The following is a 22995-nucleotide window of genomic DNA, read 5'->3' as shown; positions in this document are numbered from 1 at the left end:
GGGGTTATTAAAGACGCACACACACACACACACACACACACACACAAACGCGCGCGCTCTGATTGAAGGAAGACGTGGCGGGAAATCCGTTTTGGTCATGTTTAAGGAACCACCCAAGAATTCTCCTCAAGTGACGCAGGGAAACCGCGGAAAGTCAAAATTATGATGGCCGAACGAAAACACGTCGCTCCCGAATAAGAGTCCTGTTTTACTAGCACTGAACCACCTCGCTCGAGGCAAATGAAGTTACTAATCTGACTATGTTCTCCTTCAGTGTGCCCTCGGACTTTTAGATCAGTAGTCCTCCGACGGATGTGTGATACATATTTTAAAGATAGACTGTGCACTTCAACGCAACATCTTTCTGACAAGTGCTTTTACAGTAATAATTTCTCAACCGAATTTGCAAATATTTCGTTTAGCAAAATATGGCCAAAAAAGTAACCATACATTTAAAAGCCGTGAATACCGGCGTGTTCATTTTTCGACAGCTTCGTAGAAAGAGGTGCTGCAAACGCTATGGTTTGGGAGGGCACAAGCTAAATGTCGCCTTCCGGAAGGACGTCTGTTTCCGAGTTTCGTTATCGTTTCTTTTCAGCTGTTTTAGAGTCACGAGCAGAAGTAACATTCGTAAACGTAAACTAGACGAGGGCAAATGTTTGCAATTCAATACGTAATTTACTGTTCTGTGCGCCCTGCTTTCGGTGAATTAGTACTGAGGAAGGAATCGATCGATGCCCAAAGGAGGGGTAAGCCGAAGTATTGAAATTGCGAGACGAATGGGCAATATAAACTTTTTCTCGTTTTCTATAGAGCCGGCACCACCCTCTTATTTCTGTTTTAAGGGAGATTTTCCTCCAGAAAAAGAGGGGAGGTGGCCCTAAAAAGGGACGTAAAGCCGGGCTATCGCCTTCCGTAATGTTAAAAGGAGCAGTGAGGATAAAACAGAATGACACGTGTTACCATTGTATCTTATAGGCGCCCTTTTTTCCGTTCCCAATTTTGGCGGAATTACGAAGATTTTATTTCGCTGCGGAACATGGCTGGGATTTCTCTGCGACCAGCGAAAGTGGAGAATCTGAATAATGCCCGCCTGCTGGCTGCTTTAGGTTGAATTAAGTTCAGTAGTTTGAAGCGACATGGAGTCTGTTTCTGCCAGGCTGCCAGGGGGGCTCCTTTTGTTAACGGTGCTTCTGCTTTACCCCGTATTGACGAGCCGGGGACGCGTGTAGCGGCGCGCAGAATGCCTCTGCCGTGCTGCGCTGGAGAAAAGGCCGCAACACATCTTTGTCTCTGGCTGGCTGTCATCGCGGACAAGCTATTAACTGAATGGCGGCTATTCAGTAGCTAACGACTTGTTTTATCTGAGCATGCGTATAAATAGTAGGCGCATTTAGCGAGGAGACGTTGATGCAAATTGCTTGCGATGAAAAGAAATTGCAATTCAGATATTTATGTGCCAGGGACTGTCTCCTCGAGTGTCGAGAATGGGGCCTGTTTCATAACCCAACAAGTTGTAGAATATGAAAAGTGATATTTATAGTCAGTCAAGGAGCGCTTTCTGCTAATTTCTTTACATCACATATAAAATATCTCTGAACTCATGTTCCGCAGGGGCTGTCGTACATTGCAGCGTTCAAAAAATGAGTATTGCTGGACTTCTATGCATTTTAACCTGAATTTCACCGAAAGCCATAGTCACATAATTTGTTCACCGCCGGTGCTTTTTTTCGTGGTCGGGACACCATGTTGAATTGCTATGTTTCTGTAGCTGGACGGATACCGCAATACCGCAGTGCTGTAACTAAATCACTTGGTAGGTTGAAAGTCATTTCACATTGTGACATAAGAAACATCATTACCTTGCCACTTCACAGCTGTATTTACGTCCGGTTGTTACACAGCTTTTCCCTTTTCTTTTTAGTAGTTGCAACAAGACAATGCATAGTGTTGGTGCATAAGTTCATAGCGTTTTTCTGTAAGTTTAATAAACGCAACAGGCACACATAACAGAGACTTTAGACGTCAATAAATATTCTCCTTCATTCTTTACAACAAGCTGCCAACTCTGATGTAACTTTTCGATTCCACGACTGTGGAAATCATGCGTTTTTGAGGCGAAGAGCCGGCCGAAGTGGCCGTGCGGTTAAAGGCGCTGCAGTCTGGAACCGCAAGACCGCTACGGTCGCAGGTTCGAATCCTGCCTCGGGCATGGATGTTTGTGATGTCCTTAGGTTAGTTAGGTTTAACTAGTTCTAAGTTCTAGGGGACTAATGACCTCAGCAGTTGAGTCCCATAGTGCTCAGAGCCATTTTTTGAGGCGAAGAACTCGGCGAGTGTTGTTCGAAGCGCATTTTCATCCACAAAGGAAGTCCGTTGAAGGTTGATAGAGAGCGGAAAAGGTGAAAATCTGAGGGCGCAAGATCAAGTGAATAAGATGGGAGCGGAATGACCTCCCAACCGAGCTCCTGTAGGGCCTACAGTGTTTCTTTTTGTCAGTCTAACAGATGAGAGAGGGCGTTATCGTGGAGTAGCATCGATTCACGCAGTCTTCCTGATTGTTGTTCTTCGATTGCGTCTGCAAGACATATCAAATGGCTAAAATGGCTCTGAGCACTATGGGACTTAACATATGAGGTCATCAGTTCACTAGACTTAAAACTACTTAAACCTAACTCACCTAAAAACATCACACACATCCATGCCCGAGGCAGGATTCGAACCTGCGACCGTAGCAGTCGAGCGGTTCCGGACTGAAGCGTCTAGGCTTGGCCACAACGGCCGGCTCAAGACGTATCACTTATTGACATTTGTAAGGGGTCCGTAGGCCCTTACTATAAGTTTTGCGACAGCACAGGTCGACAGGACAAACAATCGATAGTGTGCGTCGGGTGGCGAGAGCGAGAGCGAGTGTTGAGAGAGGTGTAGTGTGGTACGCGCTGCGGGCCGAGCCGGGTGGAGGTCGGTTGCTGGAATGCAAGACTGTACCGACAAAGGGAGTGGCCATCGCCGTGGTTTAACCCCTTTGTGTTAGAAATATACGGGAAAGTGAAAAAGTATAGTTACTAGTGTGATTCGGCGATATTTTTGTGCCGATATTAGTAATTACGCGTCTACCGCGCCGGCATTATTTGGATTGCAGTATTTGGATTACAGTGTTGGATTGCAGTGTTGGATTACAGTGACTGAAATTGCGTGTGACGATAATGAATAACGAAAGGGCCTGTGCTGAGATTAGCCGTTATTAATTCTGTACGACGAAGGCAGTGGCTGTCTCTTTACTTTGTGTTTTTGTGATGAATATAGGTTGTTGATTAATGAAGCTGTGTTGTCGTTCTTCTTGGCACCAGACATTTCTTTATTACAGTATTCGAGAAGGACAAAATGGAATGTAACATCTCCGTAGCAGTCCAATCCGATTGCCAGCCCCATTAGGTACACGGTCACATTAATTATTATCTATTTGGGCTGCTATCAGATCCCGATCGAGCGGGATAAGTCAGTAAGATTAAACCGGAGTGTTACACATTACACCCCGGGGAAGCAATCTGTAGTACACCATACCGTCGCTGATCCACCAGATGCATAACATTGAGCTTTGAGGATGAGCGCAGATCTCTATTCGGGTAGTTGCTGCTTTGTTCGGGTCAGCCATTCCTTCTTTTCCTTATGTTACCACAAAGACACCGTTTTCTGTCACCAGTAGCGATGCGGGATAGGAATGGTCCATGTTGTTCACGAGCCAATTGATGATGAGCAAATCCGCTGGTTCTTGTGATTTTGGCTTAGAGCATGAGGTACCCATACACCCGATTTTTGAACTTTCACCATTGCATGCAAATGTCGGAGGATGGTGAAATGATCACAGTTCATCACATTTGCCAGTTCTCGAGAACAGTGAAGCGGATCATTGCAGATTAAAGTGTTTAAACGATCTTCATCAAAGCCTGAAGGTCTTCCTGAACGTGGAGAGTCACCAATGTAAAAACTATCCTCCTTAAAATGAGAAAGCCATTTTCTTGCCGAGAAAACGATTTTCTTGCCGTACTCTGTCCAGCGTCATTAACCTCATACATGGCACAAATGCTTCTGGCTGCCTCCGTGCTGTCACCGCCTACTGAACTCAAACAGAAAAATACGTCGGAAACGTTCCGATGTCTCCAATTAGTATTCCATTTTCTATCGTCCATAGCTCCACTTACAATCTACAAATGACAAATAGCAACAGTGAATTACAAATAAAAAAAGCAGCCCATGAATAAATCCGTAGCAACCTGAACACCAACATGCAAAACAAAATCGCTACGAACTTATGCACCCTAATATTTGTGGCGATATATGTGTAAGGCTTAATGACTCAGTACATCTCGGACCCATATCAAATTTGGTGTGGCATCTCGTATTATATTCACCTATATGTATCCCGTTTTAGGCGGAAATTTTAGATCTTTGTAGTCGTTTGTAATAGGATTCCTCCGTTGCCCCTACTCTTCTCACTGTTCCGCCTTTGTACTTTTCGCCTTGCACTTGTTCGCAATGTATCCAGTCATATGGAAAAGATACGAAATATTCACAACCAACTTTTCAAATGACAAATTTATTCTATCCCAATCATTTGTAGTAAGTTACGTTAGAGAATTTACGCGTATAATCAAATCGGTATATTTGTTTTCATTAGACTACGCGTATAACAACACACGGTTTTATGAATCTAATAAGGGGCTGTAAATCTTTTCTATCCGGAACAGCTCCGTATTCCAGTGATTATGTCACTGACTTTTGTTTCGACTACGATGAATCGCATACACAGTATGTGTGTTTGCCTTTCTTCAGTCTGTCTACTTCGGTAAGCTGTAGGGTCAGCATTGCATTGAGTGTTCCTAAATTATTCTGGAATCCAAACTGACCTTCTCCGAAATCGGCTTCTGCCGATTTTTCCATTCTCCTGTAAATAAAACGTGTCATTATTTTGCAACCATTACTTATTACCCTGACGGTTCTGTAATATTCACACCTGTCAGCTCCAGCCCTCTTTCAAATAGGAATTATAACGTCCTTCTTGAAGCCTGAGTGTATTCCGCCTGCCTCATATAACTTGCACACCAAATGGAATAGTTTTTTCTTGACTGCGTCTCACAGATCTCAGTAATTCTCAGGAAAGGTCGTCTACTCCAAGTGTCTCGATTGCGTTCTCCGTCAAATTCTTCATAGTATCATATCTCAAATCTGACCTTTATCTACTTCCTCTTCGTGTTTTATTACATTGTCATCCCTTTCAGTTGATTTGCACAGCCCCTCTACGTATTCCTTCCACCTTTCAGTTATCACCTCTTTGCTTAGAACTGGTTTGCCATCTGACCTCTTGATATTCATACAGCTATTTATCTTTTCTCCAAAGGTCACTTTAAAGCTCCTATACGCGGTAGAAGTTGTCAAGCGTGCCTCAAAACATTCGCATTTCTCGTCTAGCCATTCCTGCTTTTCCATTTTTGTCATTCTGTCAGTCTCACTTTTTAAATGTCTCTTTTCCCTTTTGACTGCTTTATTTGCTACATTTTTATATTTTCTCATTTCGCCAACTAAATAAAATATCTCCTGTATTTGCAAGGACTTTTACTGGACCTAACTTGTTCTCATGTACACTAATTATCAAGTTAAAAGCGTTTAACATATTGCATATTTCTATATCGCTAGATTTTCCAGTCGCAGATGTCCTTGAAAATAACGTGGAACCTCTTTATTCGTTCGGAGCTAAATCTGTGGTCCATTTTCACTGGTTTTCATTTGACATATTACGTAACTTAGAATTTCTCATATTTCTTCAGCTCAGTTTATTAAGCGAGTCTCTGACCCCTGTGGATGACTGTGACGAGTGCTTTTGTAGTTTATTTTATTTTATTTTATTTTTTGTTTGTGTTATCATGGATTCTCCTGGACATAAAAGAAAAAGGGAAACTGAAACCGCAGTACCATCAAGGGGAGAGATGAACTTCATCTCCCCACCTAGCAGATGACTATTCCAGTAATGCCCCATGCCCTATCAATGAGACACATTCAGAAAGGTTGATACATCAACCCTGTACGCTACCGCACAGTCTGATGAAAATGCCTTCCATGGCCGACATTCATACAAAATGTTTACGTGTAGAGCGCCATCCCACTAGCATGCTTTAGTGACCATAACTACTGAAATGTCATTTAATAGTATGTTACGCAACACCTCTCGATTGAGTGTTATGTTAGTCTAACGAGATGACTCAGACAAAAGAATACCAGCCCCAGTATAGTCATACCAGGTAAAGCTTTGTGCTCTTCAAACCAGTCTTTGAATTGACGACTGTTCTCTCCCAGTGTTTGTACCTGTTGTGTTGATAGTCTTTCTAATAGGCGGCACAGTATAGCCACTTTTAGTTTTATAGTACTGCGTGTCTGCGAAGATGATTGTAGACAGTGAAACTTAGTTGGCATTAATCTAAAAATCTGGAGTATGTGAGTGCAATATTTGGTCTGTTGTTAGTTAGGGTCGTAGGATTTTAACCTTGTAAAGGATTACATCGTCATTAGCTGGACGGTTGTGATTTCAGACTTTTCACACTCCGAGCTTCGGGGACGAGGAGTTCGACATCCCACCCATCAACCCACACCAGCAGCACGGCCAGCAGCAGCAACAGCAGCCGCCTCCGCAACAGCAGCAACAACAGCAGCAGCCGCCGCAGCAGCAACAGCAACAACAGCCGCAGCAGCAGCAGCAACAGCAGCACCACATGAGCAGCTACCAGCAGCCGCACGTGAGTCTCGACAGCCCGGCACAGGGAAGTCAATGCCGCAGAGGCGTATAGTTGACGTTTTGGAGACACTGAAACTATACTGCTGTGCCCATTTTTAAGGCACTAGAGATAAAGGCTGTCCATAACTAAAGTTCCAGTTACAAAACGCTGTAGAAAGAGAACCACTGCTCAGAGTGACGTCAAATTCAAACAGCATATTACTGACACAGGGGGAAAAGTCATAGAACAAATAAAATTAACGAAAATTTTATCAATAGATGGCGCTGTAAGCGTCGTAGCGTTAATGGGACCAACTACTAATGACAGATGAATCGCTATACGACGGCTGTAGTTTGAGTTCCATATTACACCATCCGTTCCGTTCAATGTGTGAGACTGCACAAGATCGGCAGTCACCATTTGTGGCACATCACGGCAAAGTCATACCACATCGATTGGGAAAATCAATGTTCTATTATCCTGAGGCCGAAAACCGCATTAAAAGCAAAATGACATCGGTTTTTAATTGTTCTGAAGCAAAAAACCGCATAAACAGCAAAATTACCCGAACGGACGGCGAGGCTGTAGGGAAATAACGGCTGATACTGGCATTTTCGGAGTGCCTTTACAGCAGCCGCTTCTCTGGCTTACAATGTGCGGAGCAGCGCCATCTCGGATACAAATGATCCTACCCACACATCCACTTTGTTGAAGGGTTGGAATGACGTTAGTGCGCAAAAGACTCTTACAGCGTTTACCAGTGATGGTACGGGTAACAGGACATGCAGGGCTCATCTCCTCGAAAAAATACAACCTTACGATAAACGACGCCGTCAATCCGCGCCACACAGTCACGTTTGCACATTAAAGTGGCACCGGTTGATCTGCGTTCGAATTTTCCGTTGCCCATGTTGTGCAGTTCGGCGTGTTGACATGTACTTGGAGCTGAAAATGGGATTCGTCTGTTCCGGGGCCATTCATTTTCCACTCCCATGCGAGCAAGAAATTCCAGAGCGAAAGTTTGTCTTGCCGGAAAGTCAGCAGGAAGCAACTCCTGAAGAACATAGGTGCATTTGTGTAGATAGCAAGGCAGGATGTTTCGTAGGATTTTTTATGCACTGCACTCGAAGGCATGTCCAACGCTCCGGTAATTCCTCGTGCACTGCATGTCTGCAACCACCGTTCGACCCCTCCTGCATTGCTGTGGCCACATCTTCGACAGACGTCGGATCAATTGCTTTCCTCCCTCTGTCACACTGTACTTCTAAAGAGCTGTCTTTTCGAATTCAGTAACAATTTTTTGCAGGCTCTTTTTCCACACTCTTGAGTGTACGGAACTTCTGCAGGCCAACTGGTGCACAGTCACCGTGCTTGTACAAGAGCTTTACCAGTAGCGCGCGACAGTTCATGGAGACAGTCATATTGGATGTCTCGGACGCAAAGTGGCACGCGCGCATCTGTTGGTTTGCACCTTCTGATGCTTACAGCGCCATCGATTGATCAATTTTTATCCCAGCGTATGTAATATGTTGTTCAAATTTGACGTCATTCTGAACAGTGGTTCTCTTTCTACAGCGTTTTGAAACTGGACACCCTGTACATTACGCTGATCTATTCTAGTCACTAGTAAGATTATTTCTTCAACAAAACAGCGGTCCATTTCTCTTCATAACAAACTTGAAGTAAAGTCATAATCCCTGAGCCCTGTACAGTTGCATGTGAATAAAGTCGTACATTGTAATCTACACATATTGAGTGTGGAACCAACTGGGGTATATCAATCGTTAGTAAAATGCACTCACATGCGGTGGAGAAGAGTTCAAATCCCTACACCAGCTTTCTGATTCTAGTTTACTGTCTTCGGCATAAATCGCTTCAGGCGAATGTCAGGACCATCTCTTCAGAAAAACTGCAGCGTATCTCTTGCGCCAACTTAGTCCGATCCGAGATTGTGCTTCATCTCTAATGATCTCTTTGTCATCGCAAGTTTAAGGTTTACACTTCCTTTTTTGGCCTACTGGGCACCAGAAGTTGAACAGTGCGCTACTAAATTGTGGCAGAGCCACGCCAAACAGTAAACACTTGCTTCAAATGCAGTAGAGTAGAAGCCATATCATGCCAAACTGATTGTCGGTCGGACTTATATTCCCTTTTGCGACTCAGAATTTAACCGGAACAACCGAGTTATGAGTTCTATTCTACATCTGTTTGCAAAGAAACCACAAGCGAATGTTCGATAGCAGGAGAATGGCGTTTAGAATTCGCTGCGGCCATTTCTAAGTAATTTCTCTGTCCACTAAGTCAGTTAACCTCGCACCAGAAAATGTTATGTTTAACTTTTGATACTTTCAGCATTGTTCCGGCAGCATTCTACTTGCACTAGTTTGATACTGCCTTCTCCAACGCGTGTATTATGCAGGAGAAATGAATGTCTGTGAAATCTAACTTGTACTTCAGCAGCAGCAGCAATGATGCAGTGCATATGTTTGCAAAGCGACCGAAATTTTTTAGTTTGTGGTTTGGAAAATAGTCATTTGTTTACCGCGAAACACTTAGGTCTCGAACGCGGGGTGTGAAAGAAGCAGCCGTCGTTAGTGCGAAGACGTTGATATACTTTGGGGACAGTTAGTGACTCAGTACCAATGTGACGGTGCACTTTTAACCGAAGGATATCTTACCTGTTCGACACTAACTGTATTGGTACCAGTCGAACATATGATGCTGTCAACATACGGACTTCCATCAGGATTTTGTTGGTGAACAAACAGGTGGGCATAATGTGTCAGCAAATTACGGTATACATTACACCAGAGAGGACCCATGGTAAGCCTACCAAGTTTTTTATTTCATTAAACGATATAATTCCCCAAGAGGGGAAACCAAACTGCGCTGTTATCTTCGTCTATATAAGAGCATTCAATGAAAGTAGTCCTGTGGCCATATCAATCTGCGTGTATGGGAACGGCTTTTGAACTCCATAACGAGAAGACTGTATGGCTGCTGAGATGATGTCCTTACACTGAAATGACAAGTGATGGCCGTCGCCCATCCATCTGTTGTTACAAGTTGGGCTAGCCGCCAACGATCTTTGTCATTTACACACGTTGACAACCACAGCAGCTCCTGATGACATTAGTGCTCGAATTTAGGTGCACGCGGCACACCGATGACATTAGGTTCACGCGGTACACCGATGACACGATGGCAGGGGGAGGGGGGGGGGGGGGGAAGATAGTTAGACGAAGTGCGCAATGCTGTTGAATCTTATGATCCGGTCGCAGTTAGTTTTCCAGACATGTCATGCCTGGTTCATCATACGCCCTTCACTAAGACGACCAGTACAAGAACTAAGGTCAACACAGTAATACATCACGTCACAATATTGGCGAATGGAGTGTAATCACAAGGAGGCTAATACTCATTCACATCATTCATTCCCTTCAGTGTATAGTCTCATAATGTATGTCTCAATGAGCATTTGCGTATCCGCGAATGTATATTCCATTACAATTATACTAATTCTTTATATCTGTACTTAATATTTAATACTCTCTCAGGATTTCATTCTGTCGGTGTTTTTATCAAAATCTCTCCCCTTTTTATATCTTTTTCAGGATAACTTTCAATCAAATTTTGCCTCTCATATTTCGATCTTCTTGTTTGTCTTTGCGTCTGCATTAGCTTCTGTGTACATATTATTTTCCTGTGTTTTTTATCACTCAGTATCAACACATAATGCAAGGACTTCCATAACTATGTTTTTTCTCGTTGCAGCAGTATTATTTCTTCCCCTTTTGCAACCTCCCCTGACATAATGAAATTATCTATGTTTTGTCATCCTCAGCTCTTCAATTGTTCACCCGCGTTCTCCACTGCACTATTCAGTCAGTTTGTTCGAGATACGTTTAGCGGAGTTTGCCATAAACATTATTTTTTTCTTACATTTTTATTATCTTTCTTTTATAACATTAACAAATTCAGCTTTTACATCCAGTAACGGGATTCCATTCTAAACCGTATGCAACATCAGATGCTTTAATACCTGCCCATGGATGATCAACCGAAGAAATATGTAATGCGGGTAGGCATTACCATGAAATATGTTACAATATCAAAGAAAGGAGCATACTGAGATAGCAGATAGTGGGTGCTCCACAGCCTGCTTTAGCGATGTTGCTTGAGATATATGTTCCTTCAGTTTACTTTCGAAAAAATACGAATTACAGGCCAACTAAATGGAAGTGATGCACGAAAGCCGGAGACGTACATTTGTTTACAGCGCAGGTAGTCTCTGGGAGACATCTCACATTGTTAGCCGGCGGGATCTATCTGGCGGAGCTGCGCAGTTGTCACGGTGAGTGGGGGAACGGGCACGCCAGAGACCTGACAACCGCGCCGCTGCCTCTTGGATCCAATAGAGCTGATCCTCAGTCGTAATCCCAGTTTTACACTCTAATTTAAATATCAATGGGCCGCGCTCCTTGCGGGCCAACTTCGAGTAGGCGCAGTGTGTTTCATCACGCAGCTGTTCAGTAATTTCCCGCGTTGAATGGTCGATGGCGCTGTACTTGTGCCTTTTTCTTCCTACCGTGCATCACGACGTGGCATTTCTCCCTGCTTGACACGTAAGAGGATACGTATCTCGGTCGAGATACTTCTCCAGCTAGCCTTCAAATGTAAATTCTAGAGGCCATGTCGGCTGAATGAGTGTATTTATTCCAGAATGGCAGTTTTGTGTTGTGCATAACGCCTTATCCACATCAGCTATTGTGATCGCCGTACTTAGACATATCCATGCCGAATCTGAATCAACTGTTCTCATATGGCTTCTGTCATGCAACCTATAAGTTATCGCCGACACCTTCGAAGGCTGATCTACGCCTTGCGCATGTCCGTGTCTACTATGTCTACACAAACACTTTTCCATACACAGTGAGGCTGATTATAGTGCGAATTATTTTCGCACCTCTTGATTTTCACGATTAGAGCGAAAGAAAAACGATCTAGTGACGAATAATGAAAACATTATAGTGATGAAACCCGACTTCAAATAAAATCGCTAATCCTAAAAAAAAAAAACAGTGTTACGGGTCTGCACTGTGTCATACATGAAAGAGTACGAATGACTTCGTAAGTAAAGCTGACGTGGATATTTTGGCTGGTCCAACAATTTTTCCCAGTTTATACATGTAACAACAGAAAAGCAGTTGAAACAACTGGACTCAGGATGCAAAAGACGAAGGCTTTTTGGGGTAGTTAAAGTGTTGTTTCAGAACTAACAATTACATAAGAATAATATATGTATGGAGAAATAATTAACATGTCTAAATGATCGTAATATAATATTTTCTAATAATGGCTCTGAAAATGATTCCTTGCTTGAAAGTTGACTAGTTGACGACAGCTGTGATTAGCAGATGACAGCAAACTCGAGTAAAATGGAGTACACATTCCTACTCAGGCTTCAACATTCATCAATCGTTGCAGTAAAGCGAGTCGTCTGATGAAGTTTCCAACGCAGTATTGCCTCGGTGTTGAAACTACACCTTAGTGACGGAGTGACCCATTTACGACACTTTTCCAGACGGTTGCTCGCTCCCATTAAGTAATTCTATCCGAAATGAAATTTTAGCCGGTGTCTCCAGTTACAGTACTATGCGCGCGACATCCGAAACGACTTAGAACAAAGGCCGTAGCAACCATCCAGAGAGTAGCTGAAATGGCCTGTAAAACAGATGCTGTTCCCCTTCGAATCACGAAGCGCTTCCTGCAGCCTGTTCTACAGGAAGCATAGTTGTCCATTTCTGGCCTATTGCTAACAGCAAGTTTAGTGAAGAGTGACAAGTACAGTGACTACAACGTATACTTAACAGAACTAGTCAAGAACCACGAAAGCAGCTTAATATGAGCAAAATTTAGCTAACGTATTCCTGCGCTATACCCTTTCTTCCAGGAGTACTAGTCCATCAGTGTATGCAGGAGTGCTTCCATGAAGTCTGGTTAGTAGGCAGAACAAATATTATGAGGGCAGATGATGAGTTGCGCCCGGATGGCTCAGTCGCGTAAAAGCAGTGCCCGCGAAAGACGAATTTATGGATTTGTGTCCCCGTCCGATACACAGTTTCAATCTGCATCAGAGGTTCAAAAATAGCGCACGCCTCGCAAAACAGTGAAAGTTTAATTCTGGAATAAACCATTCCACATTTTTTTCCCCATCTTCGTTTTGATCCGTTCTTTGCTCGTATTTGTTCAGAGTAAGATGATCGCTACTGATTATCAGTTACACTAGCCATTGCCCCCATTTCATTAAAAATCAGTTTGAATGACTCAGTTTACGTTTTAAATTTGTCTTAGCCAATTATTAAGATCCAAGCACGTAGCATAACCTTTTTAAAATCTCCCTCAAAGTACTAAGTCTCGAAACACTGGCAGTGTTATTTCGCGACTGGCACTAGCTCTTCTCCAGTTTACACACTGCTTTATACCTGAAGGACTTACTCACAACCTTTATACCTAAAGTGTATACTACAAGGAGAGACATGGGCATGATATTAAGAGAATGTTACGTGCTGGCCTTCCTTTCACAAATTTTCAAAAGTAAACTCAATCCTGTGAAAGGTGATTTTACATATTTGAACTTCTTTAAACCGGAAAAATGGTAAAATTAATCAATAGAAATATTAAACAATGTGTGAGAGGGGAAACGCTCTTGAAAAATATTAATAAAAGGAGAGACATGCCGAAGAATGTTCTTTGAAATCTCTTTAAATGAGTTTCTTTATAGCGAATGTCACAACATGAAGAAACTAATAACTATAAGGACGAAACAATAACGAGAACACGTTAGAGTGAAGCTGCAGAAACGATTTCTACATCACAACCATTAAACTTGGAATAATAGTACCACTGGTTGAAGTATTGCACAGAATCAAGATTGATTCCATTTTACAATAAATTACTCGACTCGATAGGATTATAATACGTTTAAAAAGTCTTGGAATTTAGTGTTATTGTTTACCCGCATTTTCTGATTCAAATGGCTCTGAGCACTATGGGACTTAACTTTTGAGGTCATCAGTTCCCTGGAACTTAGAACTACTTAAACCTAACCAACCTAAGGACATCACACTCATCCATGCCCGAGGCAGGATTCGAACCTGCGACCGTAGCGGTCGCGCGGTTCCAGACTGTAGCGCCTAGAACCGCTCGGCCACAAGGACCGGCACCTAAAGAATCCCAGAGTCTTTAATTGGCTGCAAAAGATTTACGTCACCTTGGTGTTATGGAACTTAACATATTTGAACTTAAGTCAAGCAATGCTTTACAGCAGATTTCTGTTCTAGACTCGTACCTGATCAGTCCCATTCCATACGACATTTCACAGATACCTCACAAGATATACTGTTGTTATGAGGTTAGCGGCTCCATTCTGCGCAACCTGCTCTACATGTATCAGTAATTCCTTAATGTAGATCAGTCTGCAAGAAACGCAATTAATGGTGAGAGAAATGCAGTAACTTTCTAGTCATTCATTAATTCACCGCCAGACGACAGTAACGCGGTTACACGGATTTACAATAGGCTGTCAATGAACCGATAAACAGAAGCAAGGTGCCACATTACCAATCCAATTCCTTTTCCACCAACACTAACAGGTCACTGACAACATCACACGTATAAATTGTTTATAGGAAAGTGTTTTAAATAAAAGCTCACTTAACAACTGCAAAATGAAAATAGGTACATTAATTAAACACGACCTCAGTGAAATTATTTTTTCTACTAACATAAAAGAACTGGACAGGAAATGCTGGGGAGGTTTAGTCTGTCTGTAAACAAAGCGAGTGGTGTTCTTTGTTCGGGAATTCGCCTTTCCCCGGAAGAATGCTACAACCACCGCATAGGACAACTATCAGTCAGTTTCCTCTGTAGCAGTATAAACAGTGTTCAGAGATTTACGTAGATTCTGTCCGTAGGCATTTCTTGCCTTAATACTAATAGTGACTTATACAGGATGTTACAAAAAGGTACGGCCAAACTTTCAGGAAAATTCCTCACACACAAAGAAAGAAAATATGTTATGTGGACATGTGTCCAGAAACGCTTACTTTCCATGTTAGAGCTCATTTTATTACTTCTCTTCAAATCACATTAATCATGGAATGGAAACACACAGCAACAGAACGTACCAGCGTGACTTCAAACACTTTGTTACAGGAAATGTTCAAAATGTCCTCCGTTAGCGAGGATACATGCATCCACCCTCCGTCGCATGGAATCCCTGATGCGCTGATGTAGCCCTGGAGTATGGCGTATTGTATCACAGCCGTCCACAATACGAGCACGAAGAGTCTCTACATTTGGTACTGGGGTTGCATAGACAAGAGCTTTCAAATGCCCCCATAAATGAAAGTCAAGACGGTTGAGGTCAGGAGAGCGTGGAGGCCATGGAATTGGTCCGCCTCTACCAATCTATCAGTCACCGAATCTGTTGTTGAGAAGCGTACGAACACTTCGACTGAAATGTGCAGGAGCTCCATCGTGCATGAACCACATGTTGTGTCGTACTTGTAAAGGCACATGTTCTAGCAGCACAGATAGAGTATCCCGTATGAAATCATGATAACGTGCTCCATTGAGCGAAACTAAAATGAGCTCTAACATGGAAATTAAGCGTTTCCGGACACATGTCCACATAACATCTTTTCTTTATTTGTGTGTGAGGAATGTTTCCTGAAAGTTTGGCCGTACCTTTTTGTAACACCCTGTATATGTATTCCGTATAGTGTCTGCGCATTGTGCCGCCAGTGGTTCATGAGCCGAGCTGTGTTCAGTATAACTTTGTGAAATACCCTGTAGCTACTTCTTGTGACGTAGTAGGGTAGAGGGAGTGGGTCTTCAGTTTGCAGAATTGCGAACAAAATTCATCTATCAATATATTAATACAATCTGCTGCACTTAGATGTGCTGCATACTTTTAATACTTGTTCTTAACCCACTTCACTTAACAACACAGATTAATTATATACCATTAAAATACTATTTTTAATAATCTGCGATTTTTCCACTCCCTGTAACGTGGAAACTTTAATCCTAGTGAAATAATGAATAGGACCTTTTTTTGCAGGTAAGTTAATGCAGTTTAACTTAGCTTTGGGAAATGTTTTCGCTAGATGCCGCAGTTTTCGAGTTATTTGTATAAAAACACAAAAAAGTGACTTTCAAACGCTCCGTCACTACCCCCATACTTACACCACACCGGTCGGGATTTTTAGTACGTTATTTATGACACTCCCTCCTACTATACAAAAATTTGCGGCTACATGATTTTTTCCTGTTTTCGACCTTTTCTGATCTTCGTTGACTGAGCTAATATGCGCCGCGCTGGAATTATACATCGTTGTCCTGCGTACACTCCGACTATCTGCCCCATCCTTGTCAAACTAAACCTGTAAGTAAAAGCCTGTTTACATGAATCACATTAATTTTGTTCTTCTTAAGTAATAATACCATGACGTAATTAATATCCTTGCAAAAGTGGTCTACAGATGAATTAAATTACTACATTAGTATGCCCGATTTTCGGCGTTAGCGAGCACGTAATCTACAAAACCCAAATACTTTAGTTTCAGTCGTACCTTTGTTAGGTAAAACTCTTCGTAACTGCTCGCAACAGTTAGTTCAGAAAGTGCTTTGTCACACGGAATTGAAATCCAATTGATTTCCATTGTTTTTCTTTCCTACTCCTTGGTCAGTACTTGTTCCTTGATCTTTTCTTCGGCCATCATATGAAGTAATCTCAGTAAAATTGTTTTAGTCGTATTTCACAATAGACTTTCCGTCCATATCTTGCTGTCATTATTTATTTCCTTAGAGCGCTGAACTCCGTGCATTTTCTTGCTCAGAACTTTCACATTTTGACTCACACATTTGTCAGCACGCGTCTATATTTCTTATGCGCAAATGTTACAGCTATGCAGTCGTCCTTTGCTTCTTTTCTCGGTATCTCCGCTAGCCGCAAAAATTGCTGCTGTGAGAATATTCTGTTAGTAAGGAGCTTTCTGTCGCTGCAGTGGTGATTCTGCTTTCTGTGCCACAAACTGCACAAAACTGATACAAGAAAATAACTTTCGTGCTGTAGTTGTTACCTTACTCCTCAACTCTGCCTCCTCCCGCAGTAATCGGGGAAGATACTCACGAACTCCAATGCTGATGACCACTCTTGTTCATCCAGTGAAGTTTGCACTACTCGGTGAAGATCCTGCATACTTATTCTATCCTCTGGCTTTGTCTGTCTCCCCCCCCCCCCCCCCTACCCGCCTTCACATCGTCCACTCTTACATGCACGCAGTTGTTTCCCACGCTGTGCGACCGGAACATAGGAGTAGGTAGTTCGCAAAAAAGGCAGAACCGGTTTGAAACCGCATTCCTGTTTGACAAAGCGGATTCATTTTGTGGCATTGTTTGTACACTTACGGCCACAATTCACAAGGGAATTTCAAGACATTTGCGTATTATTTTGCGGGATAAGACCTCCTAGTAAAATAAATTCTCAGCCTCTCGCTTCTCCCCTACAAACACACACACACACACACACACACACACACACACACACCATGTATGAACCTGCCTGAATATTTCCTTTGGATCCAATGAATGCAGAAGACACCAGATTATTACTTTATGTGTTTTCGAGCATAGTCACTGATGTCCCACGAATAGTATAAGAAATTGCGTCGTCCTTTCTCGTTGAATATCCGCTTGCCTGAAGCACTGAGCATAGGACACCACTTGCCTACTACTGCTGAAGAAAGTTAAGTTCCACACAAACGCCGCGTTAAAACTGCTGGTCCCCCTCCCAGCAGAGCGAAATGGTTCACAGCTAGGAGGAATGTGAGGGCTTTACATCTACAGCTTGGTCTTGCCAAGTACATCATCCTTCAGACTGATAACTAATTTATTGTTACTATCATTTCAGCAGAATACGTTATTGGGAACAGTAGTACCGAACGCCTACAGCCAGTTCGTATTTCAGTGACTGAAGCACTCCACACACGGCGAAGAGTAATTCGTAACTACTGAAGAAGTTTTGCTGACCCTATTCTACTCTAAATGCTTTATAACATTGGTTCCCCAAACTTTCAAGAATATTTTTCCGTGGAGAAAATAACATATATTCTTGAGTTACACAGACAGTGGGCAAGACAAGGGGTGAAGCTATGTTTTTTTATTTAAAGTTAAGACGTGCTAGAAAACAACTTTTTAGTTCGGAAACATAAACAACGCGGAAGCACAAACTATTGCCGCAAGAAATTACTTTCTTTAATTGACTTAATTTGGCTCGTGGCTACTTGGCCACGTAACTAGCACACCAGCGATGAAACTTTTGTCATCTTTTAGATATTATCATTTACTTAGCTCATCTGACTTTATATTTCATTTATATTTTTATCTCGCTTGTAGTTCTAAGATAATAAATTATAATATAACTTCACGACATGAACCTGGCACTACGGAGGGCGGCAAACGGGATAATTATAAACTTTTCTGGGCGGAGGGGGGGGGGGGGGGGTGGTTATACCTCAAACTACGAGAAGATACAATGTCGCTGCAAATATGTGCTCGATAAGCCTTCGTTTTTGAGTTGTTTTAAAGAAAGAAAACGTTACACATTTCTCCTGTGACAAACTCATATCAAGTGTTCAAAATTTCATTGCTTGCTTCTAAACACGCACAGGTATCCCTACAACTTTCACAAGCGGGTGACAATCTTCAGGATACAGTTCAGGGTATACATAACCAGTTGAAGATTAATGTGGGGGCTGGAATTTTTGTTGACGGTGTGATAAATCTATGCAATCTCCCAGCACATCTTACAGGTACTGCCTGCAAATGATCTTATTTCTAATACTCTTCTGGACTTGCTACATGTAGTGCAACAGCAAATAAGCAACACAGTTCACTCTCACTATTCGAGATGCATGGGTGACATTTACCATGACTGATAGATAGACAGTGTTGGACCAGTTCCATGTCGTGCATTTTCCCCGGTATCAGCACTTTTGTTTACCTATGAGGCCACCTAAAAAAATGGCTCTGACCACTATGGGACTCAACTGCTGAGGTCATTAGTCCCCTAGAACGTAGAACTAGTTAAACCTAACTAACCTAAGGACATCACAAACATCCATGCCCGAGGCAGGATTCGAAACTGCGACCGTAGCGGTCTTGCGGTTCCAGACTGCAGCGCCTTTAACCGCACGGCCACTTCGGCCGGCTGAGGCCACCTAAAACAATTGATTTATGTAGAAGATCGATACCAAACTGTGCGACACAATTCGACATCGTTCGGACGTGTTTGCTAATGTGCGACAGCCATGATCCGAAGAATGCACGTAGAAGTAATTGCAAGGATGTCTGAACGTTCCTTGTGATTTTCTAACTAGAGAAATTTGTAAAATGATCTCCCATCACTCATTAAAATACGAAGAAATTTTCGATCTTAGGTTCGTATGCATTTTATTTTAATACGCGGAACCTGCCGTCAATGTTTACAAGAGTACTTCCAACACGTTTGCAGAAATGGTGAAACGTCGAGATGTAGATGTACGAATAATGTATGATGTGCCACAAGAGGACCATAACGACTTTTAATCTCACAAAGAAGTAGAGTAGGCTTCTCAAGGTATCACGATCTTTACTCATTAAATGCAAAAACGCAAAGTTTTTACCCTACTCATAAAATCAAACGATTTTCACCGGAAATTTAGGAAAACTACAAAGATCTTACATTAGGGTAAGCCAAACTGGTTACACGAATGCCAAAACGACGTCCCTTCGTTGGAAAGTAGACTGCTTGTTCTCTTTGTTAACATAGCTCCAAGGGAATAAATTCTTCTGTGCTGTTTCTACTATTCTCAGATATTGCATGGAGAATATTTGTGGAATTAATAACAAGAGACGTTAAACTTGAAGGTAGAAAGACGACAATTAAGCATCCATCCACACACATAGAGGGGTTGGACAAAGATACGAAAATACCAACACATTACCATACCCAATACAGTGTAGGTAACCCGATGGCATTCAAAGCGGCTTCCAGTAGTCTCGGAATGGGTAAATACAGGTCCTGTACGGTTTTTAAGGGAATCTTCTACCAGTCTTTGTGCAAAATATTGGCAAGTTCAGGTGACGATTACGGAGGTGGAGTGATCAGCGATCACTCACCTTTCTCTCCAAACCAGACCACAAAGGCTCAGTAATACTGAGATATAGTGACTGGTGGCCAGGGGAGATACCGATAATTCATCCTCGTGCTCTCAAAACCACTCCTGGACGCTGTGACAGGGGCCCTGTCACCTTGGAACACAGAATTGTACCATGGGATAGATCTGATCAATCAGTGTGGTCACCTAATCCTCCGCAGTAATGTGACATTGTAGAATAACAGTGCGTCCCATATAATACAATAATATGGCTGCCCGAGTCATCACCGAGCCACGGCCATGTTTCACTCCTGGGCCGTAAACTCGGTCAGAAGCTGGAAACAGTGTGAAACAAGGCTCATCCGATAAAATAATATTCTTCTGCTGCTCCACGGTCCAGGTTTTATAGCAGCGACACCACGTTTACATGTTACGCTATTTGCATCACTAATGAGTGATTTTGGAATCCCAGCTCGCCTTGTAATTCCCTGCTTGTGGAATTTTCTTTGTAGCTGTTGTCGTGTTATTTTTCGCCACAATCCTCTTCCCTGATTGTCTGTCACAACTCAACACACATTTTCCTCCGTGTTGCGTCTTAGTAGATGATGTTTTCCGGCTTTCACGGTATAAATCTTCGATACGGCGCCTCTTGAAACAGCAAACACTTCAGCTGCCTTGGTTACGGAAGCACCCACTTTATGCGCACCAACGAATTGCCCATGCTTGAATTCACTTATCTGCGACATAATGCACTCACAACTATGCAGAACACAATTCTGATTCGCTACGTACCGAAGACATTGCGCAAGTGCCGTTCGTGGTAAAATACAACCTACAGGCTTGGCCACCATCTGCATTTATGTACAAGCATGCACTTCTCGCGGAGTTTCCTTATTTTTGTCGAACCGTCGTTCCCATTCCTGTACCACTTCCACTCGTAAACGGAGCGAGGGAAAAACGACTGCCTATATATGCCATGCAAGCCCTGATTTCTCTGATCTTGTCTTTTCTGCCCTTTCGCGACGTGTACGTTGGTGGCAGCGCAGTCTTTTGCAGTCAATCGCAAATATCGGTCCTCGTAAACTTTCTCAAAAGGAAACTCTCCATTGCACCTCCCTGAGATTTAGTGGTAAGATGGCCCAGTGGATAGCCCGTGAAAAACTGAACAGAGATCAACCATGAAAACAGGAAGAAAGTGTACTGAACTGTAAAAGAAAGCAAACTAGAAACAGTGAACGGTCCATGAACAAGAAGCGCAATAAAGTCCAGTGTGCAACAGCATCGGTGTCGTGGGTTAAGTGGTCATGGTGTTGGACTGCCAAACGCGCCAGCCGTGTTGGAAACTCCCTTGTGCCATTCTCTTATTTTTTCCCCACATAACATTATGAACCGCCCGGCCTGTCATTGTTCTCTTTCTGTTGTCTTGGCAGTTGTCATACTGTACAGTGGTTATAGAATATGAGTCATATCGTAAGGATACTTTACCGTCGCAAGTAAATGTGACGAACAATGAGAGCAGGCGAGATACCACATAGACGTCTCACAGTAATGAAAACAAAAAATAAACGGTTGTGAACTATGTCACAACAAAGGTATTCAAGAGTCAAGGCTTGCAAAACAGAAGGCAACTGCAAAAACTTTAAAAACATATGTTTTGAAAGAGCACAAAGAAATCGTGTGATTGTGAAACTGTTGCGTTCATTTGTTGCAGCTTATGTGACTAATTTTTCATCATTTCCTTGGGAGTGATCATATTCACATTCATACGAACAGCTATATCGGGCAAGCAGGCATATATCACTCACTTATTAGTCGTACAGATCAGATAGGTGCGTCGATAAGAGATTCCTCTCATATGACACACATACTAGAAATAATGCCGTGTATAACGCATCAGACGTGTTTTTCGGTGGAAGATTCGACTGACTTGTCGCCTTGTCATCAAACGTTTGCGATTCTCATTCGAAAGCCACTTCCTTTCGGCTGCTATCAGGTTAGTTGTACAGAATCAACTGTCGTTATAGGTCCCTACCTTACACTTGACTGTTACAGACGGACGTAACACCACGACACACACAGACACAGATCTGAATAAAGCGATCAACAAGAAAGAAAAAAGAAAAAAAAAAAAAAAAAAAACGTAGGAGATTTGAACACGGCTCGCCATCATAGCAGTCGAACACCGTAATTACTTAACCACGATGCCATTTCTCTGCCTGGCTGCTCTATATTCTGACTACTTCTTGTTCTTGGACCGCTTGCTGTTACTATTTTGCTTTTTTGCACAGTCCAGTACAGTACACCTTCTGCCTGTTTTCATGCTTGGTCCTTATTCAGGTTTAGACGGGCTGTCTATTAGGCTCTCTTACCGAGGAATCGGACGGGGATGCGATGGGGAAGTTCCCTTGTCAGTCGTGTTACCCTAAAAGAACGACGACTTCCCTCCAGGAATTCCATCACACGTGGATCGAACCTATCAGTAACAAATCTATCGCACGCCTCTGAACTGCTTCGATATCTTCCTTTAAAATGACTCGATGGAGATCCCAAACTCTGTCGCAGTACTCTAGAATGGGTCACACAAGTGCTGTGCGTGCGGTTTCCTTTATACAGGGTGGCCCAGGAACAATCATCAGTATTCAGGGATATGACAGGAACGATCATTTTAAGCAATAAATTTCGTATGGACAATGCTCTGTTTCGCATTGTTTCCGAGATAGAATGCATTTTCTGTACTATTCAGTAGTTTGTCAGGTTTACACACGTACACAAGTACAACAGTTAGTAAACAGTACAACATGCGTTTTACAAAATATCAGCTGAAAGATCCGAGGGTGGTGTGTGAAGTCCGGTAAATATGCAAGAAAAAATGTTCCGTAAACACCTCTCCTTTCTTTTCGCCGTAGTCTCCTTTGATGGATATAAACTTGGTCTAGCGATCCTACATCATTTTCATTCCATCAAAAAACTAGGTTCTGTCAAACTCTACAAAATACAAGTTGACTACCAAAGTTTCAAGGTAG

General features: G+C 42.6%; 1 protein-coding gene across 5 annotated transcripts in view; it reads left to right on the top strand.

The window, feature by feature from the left end:
- Positions 1 to 22995, top strand: part of LOC124613262 (TOX high mobility group box family member 4-B-like) — a 487372-nt gene that overhangs the window by 413058 nt on the left and 51319 nt on the right. For all 5 annotated transcript variants that reach the window (XM_047141983.1, XM_047141956.1, XM_047141969.1 and 2 more), the window contains one exon: positions 6585 to 6788. In XM_047141983.1, coding sequence (XP_046997939.1) covers positions 6585 to 6788 — 204 coding nt within the window. The remainder of the gene's footprint in view (positions 1 to 6584; positions 6789 to 22995) is intronic.

This window comes from Schistocerca americana, chromosome 1 (assembly GCF_021461395.2).
Source record: "Schistocerca americana isolate TAMUIC-IGC-003095 chromosome 1, iqSchAmer2.1, whole genome shotgun sequence".
Classification (NCBI taxonomy): Eukaryota; Metazoa; Arthropoda; class Insecta; order Orthoptera; family Acrididae; genus Schistocerca; species Schistocerca americana.
The sequence above is the reverse complement of the archived record's forward strand: the minus strand, read 5'-3'. Positions and strand labels throughout refer to the sequence as shown.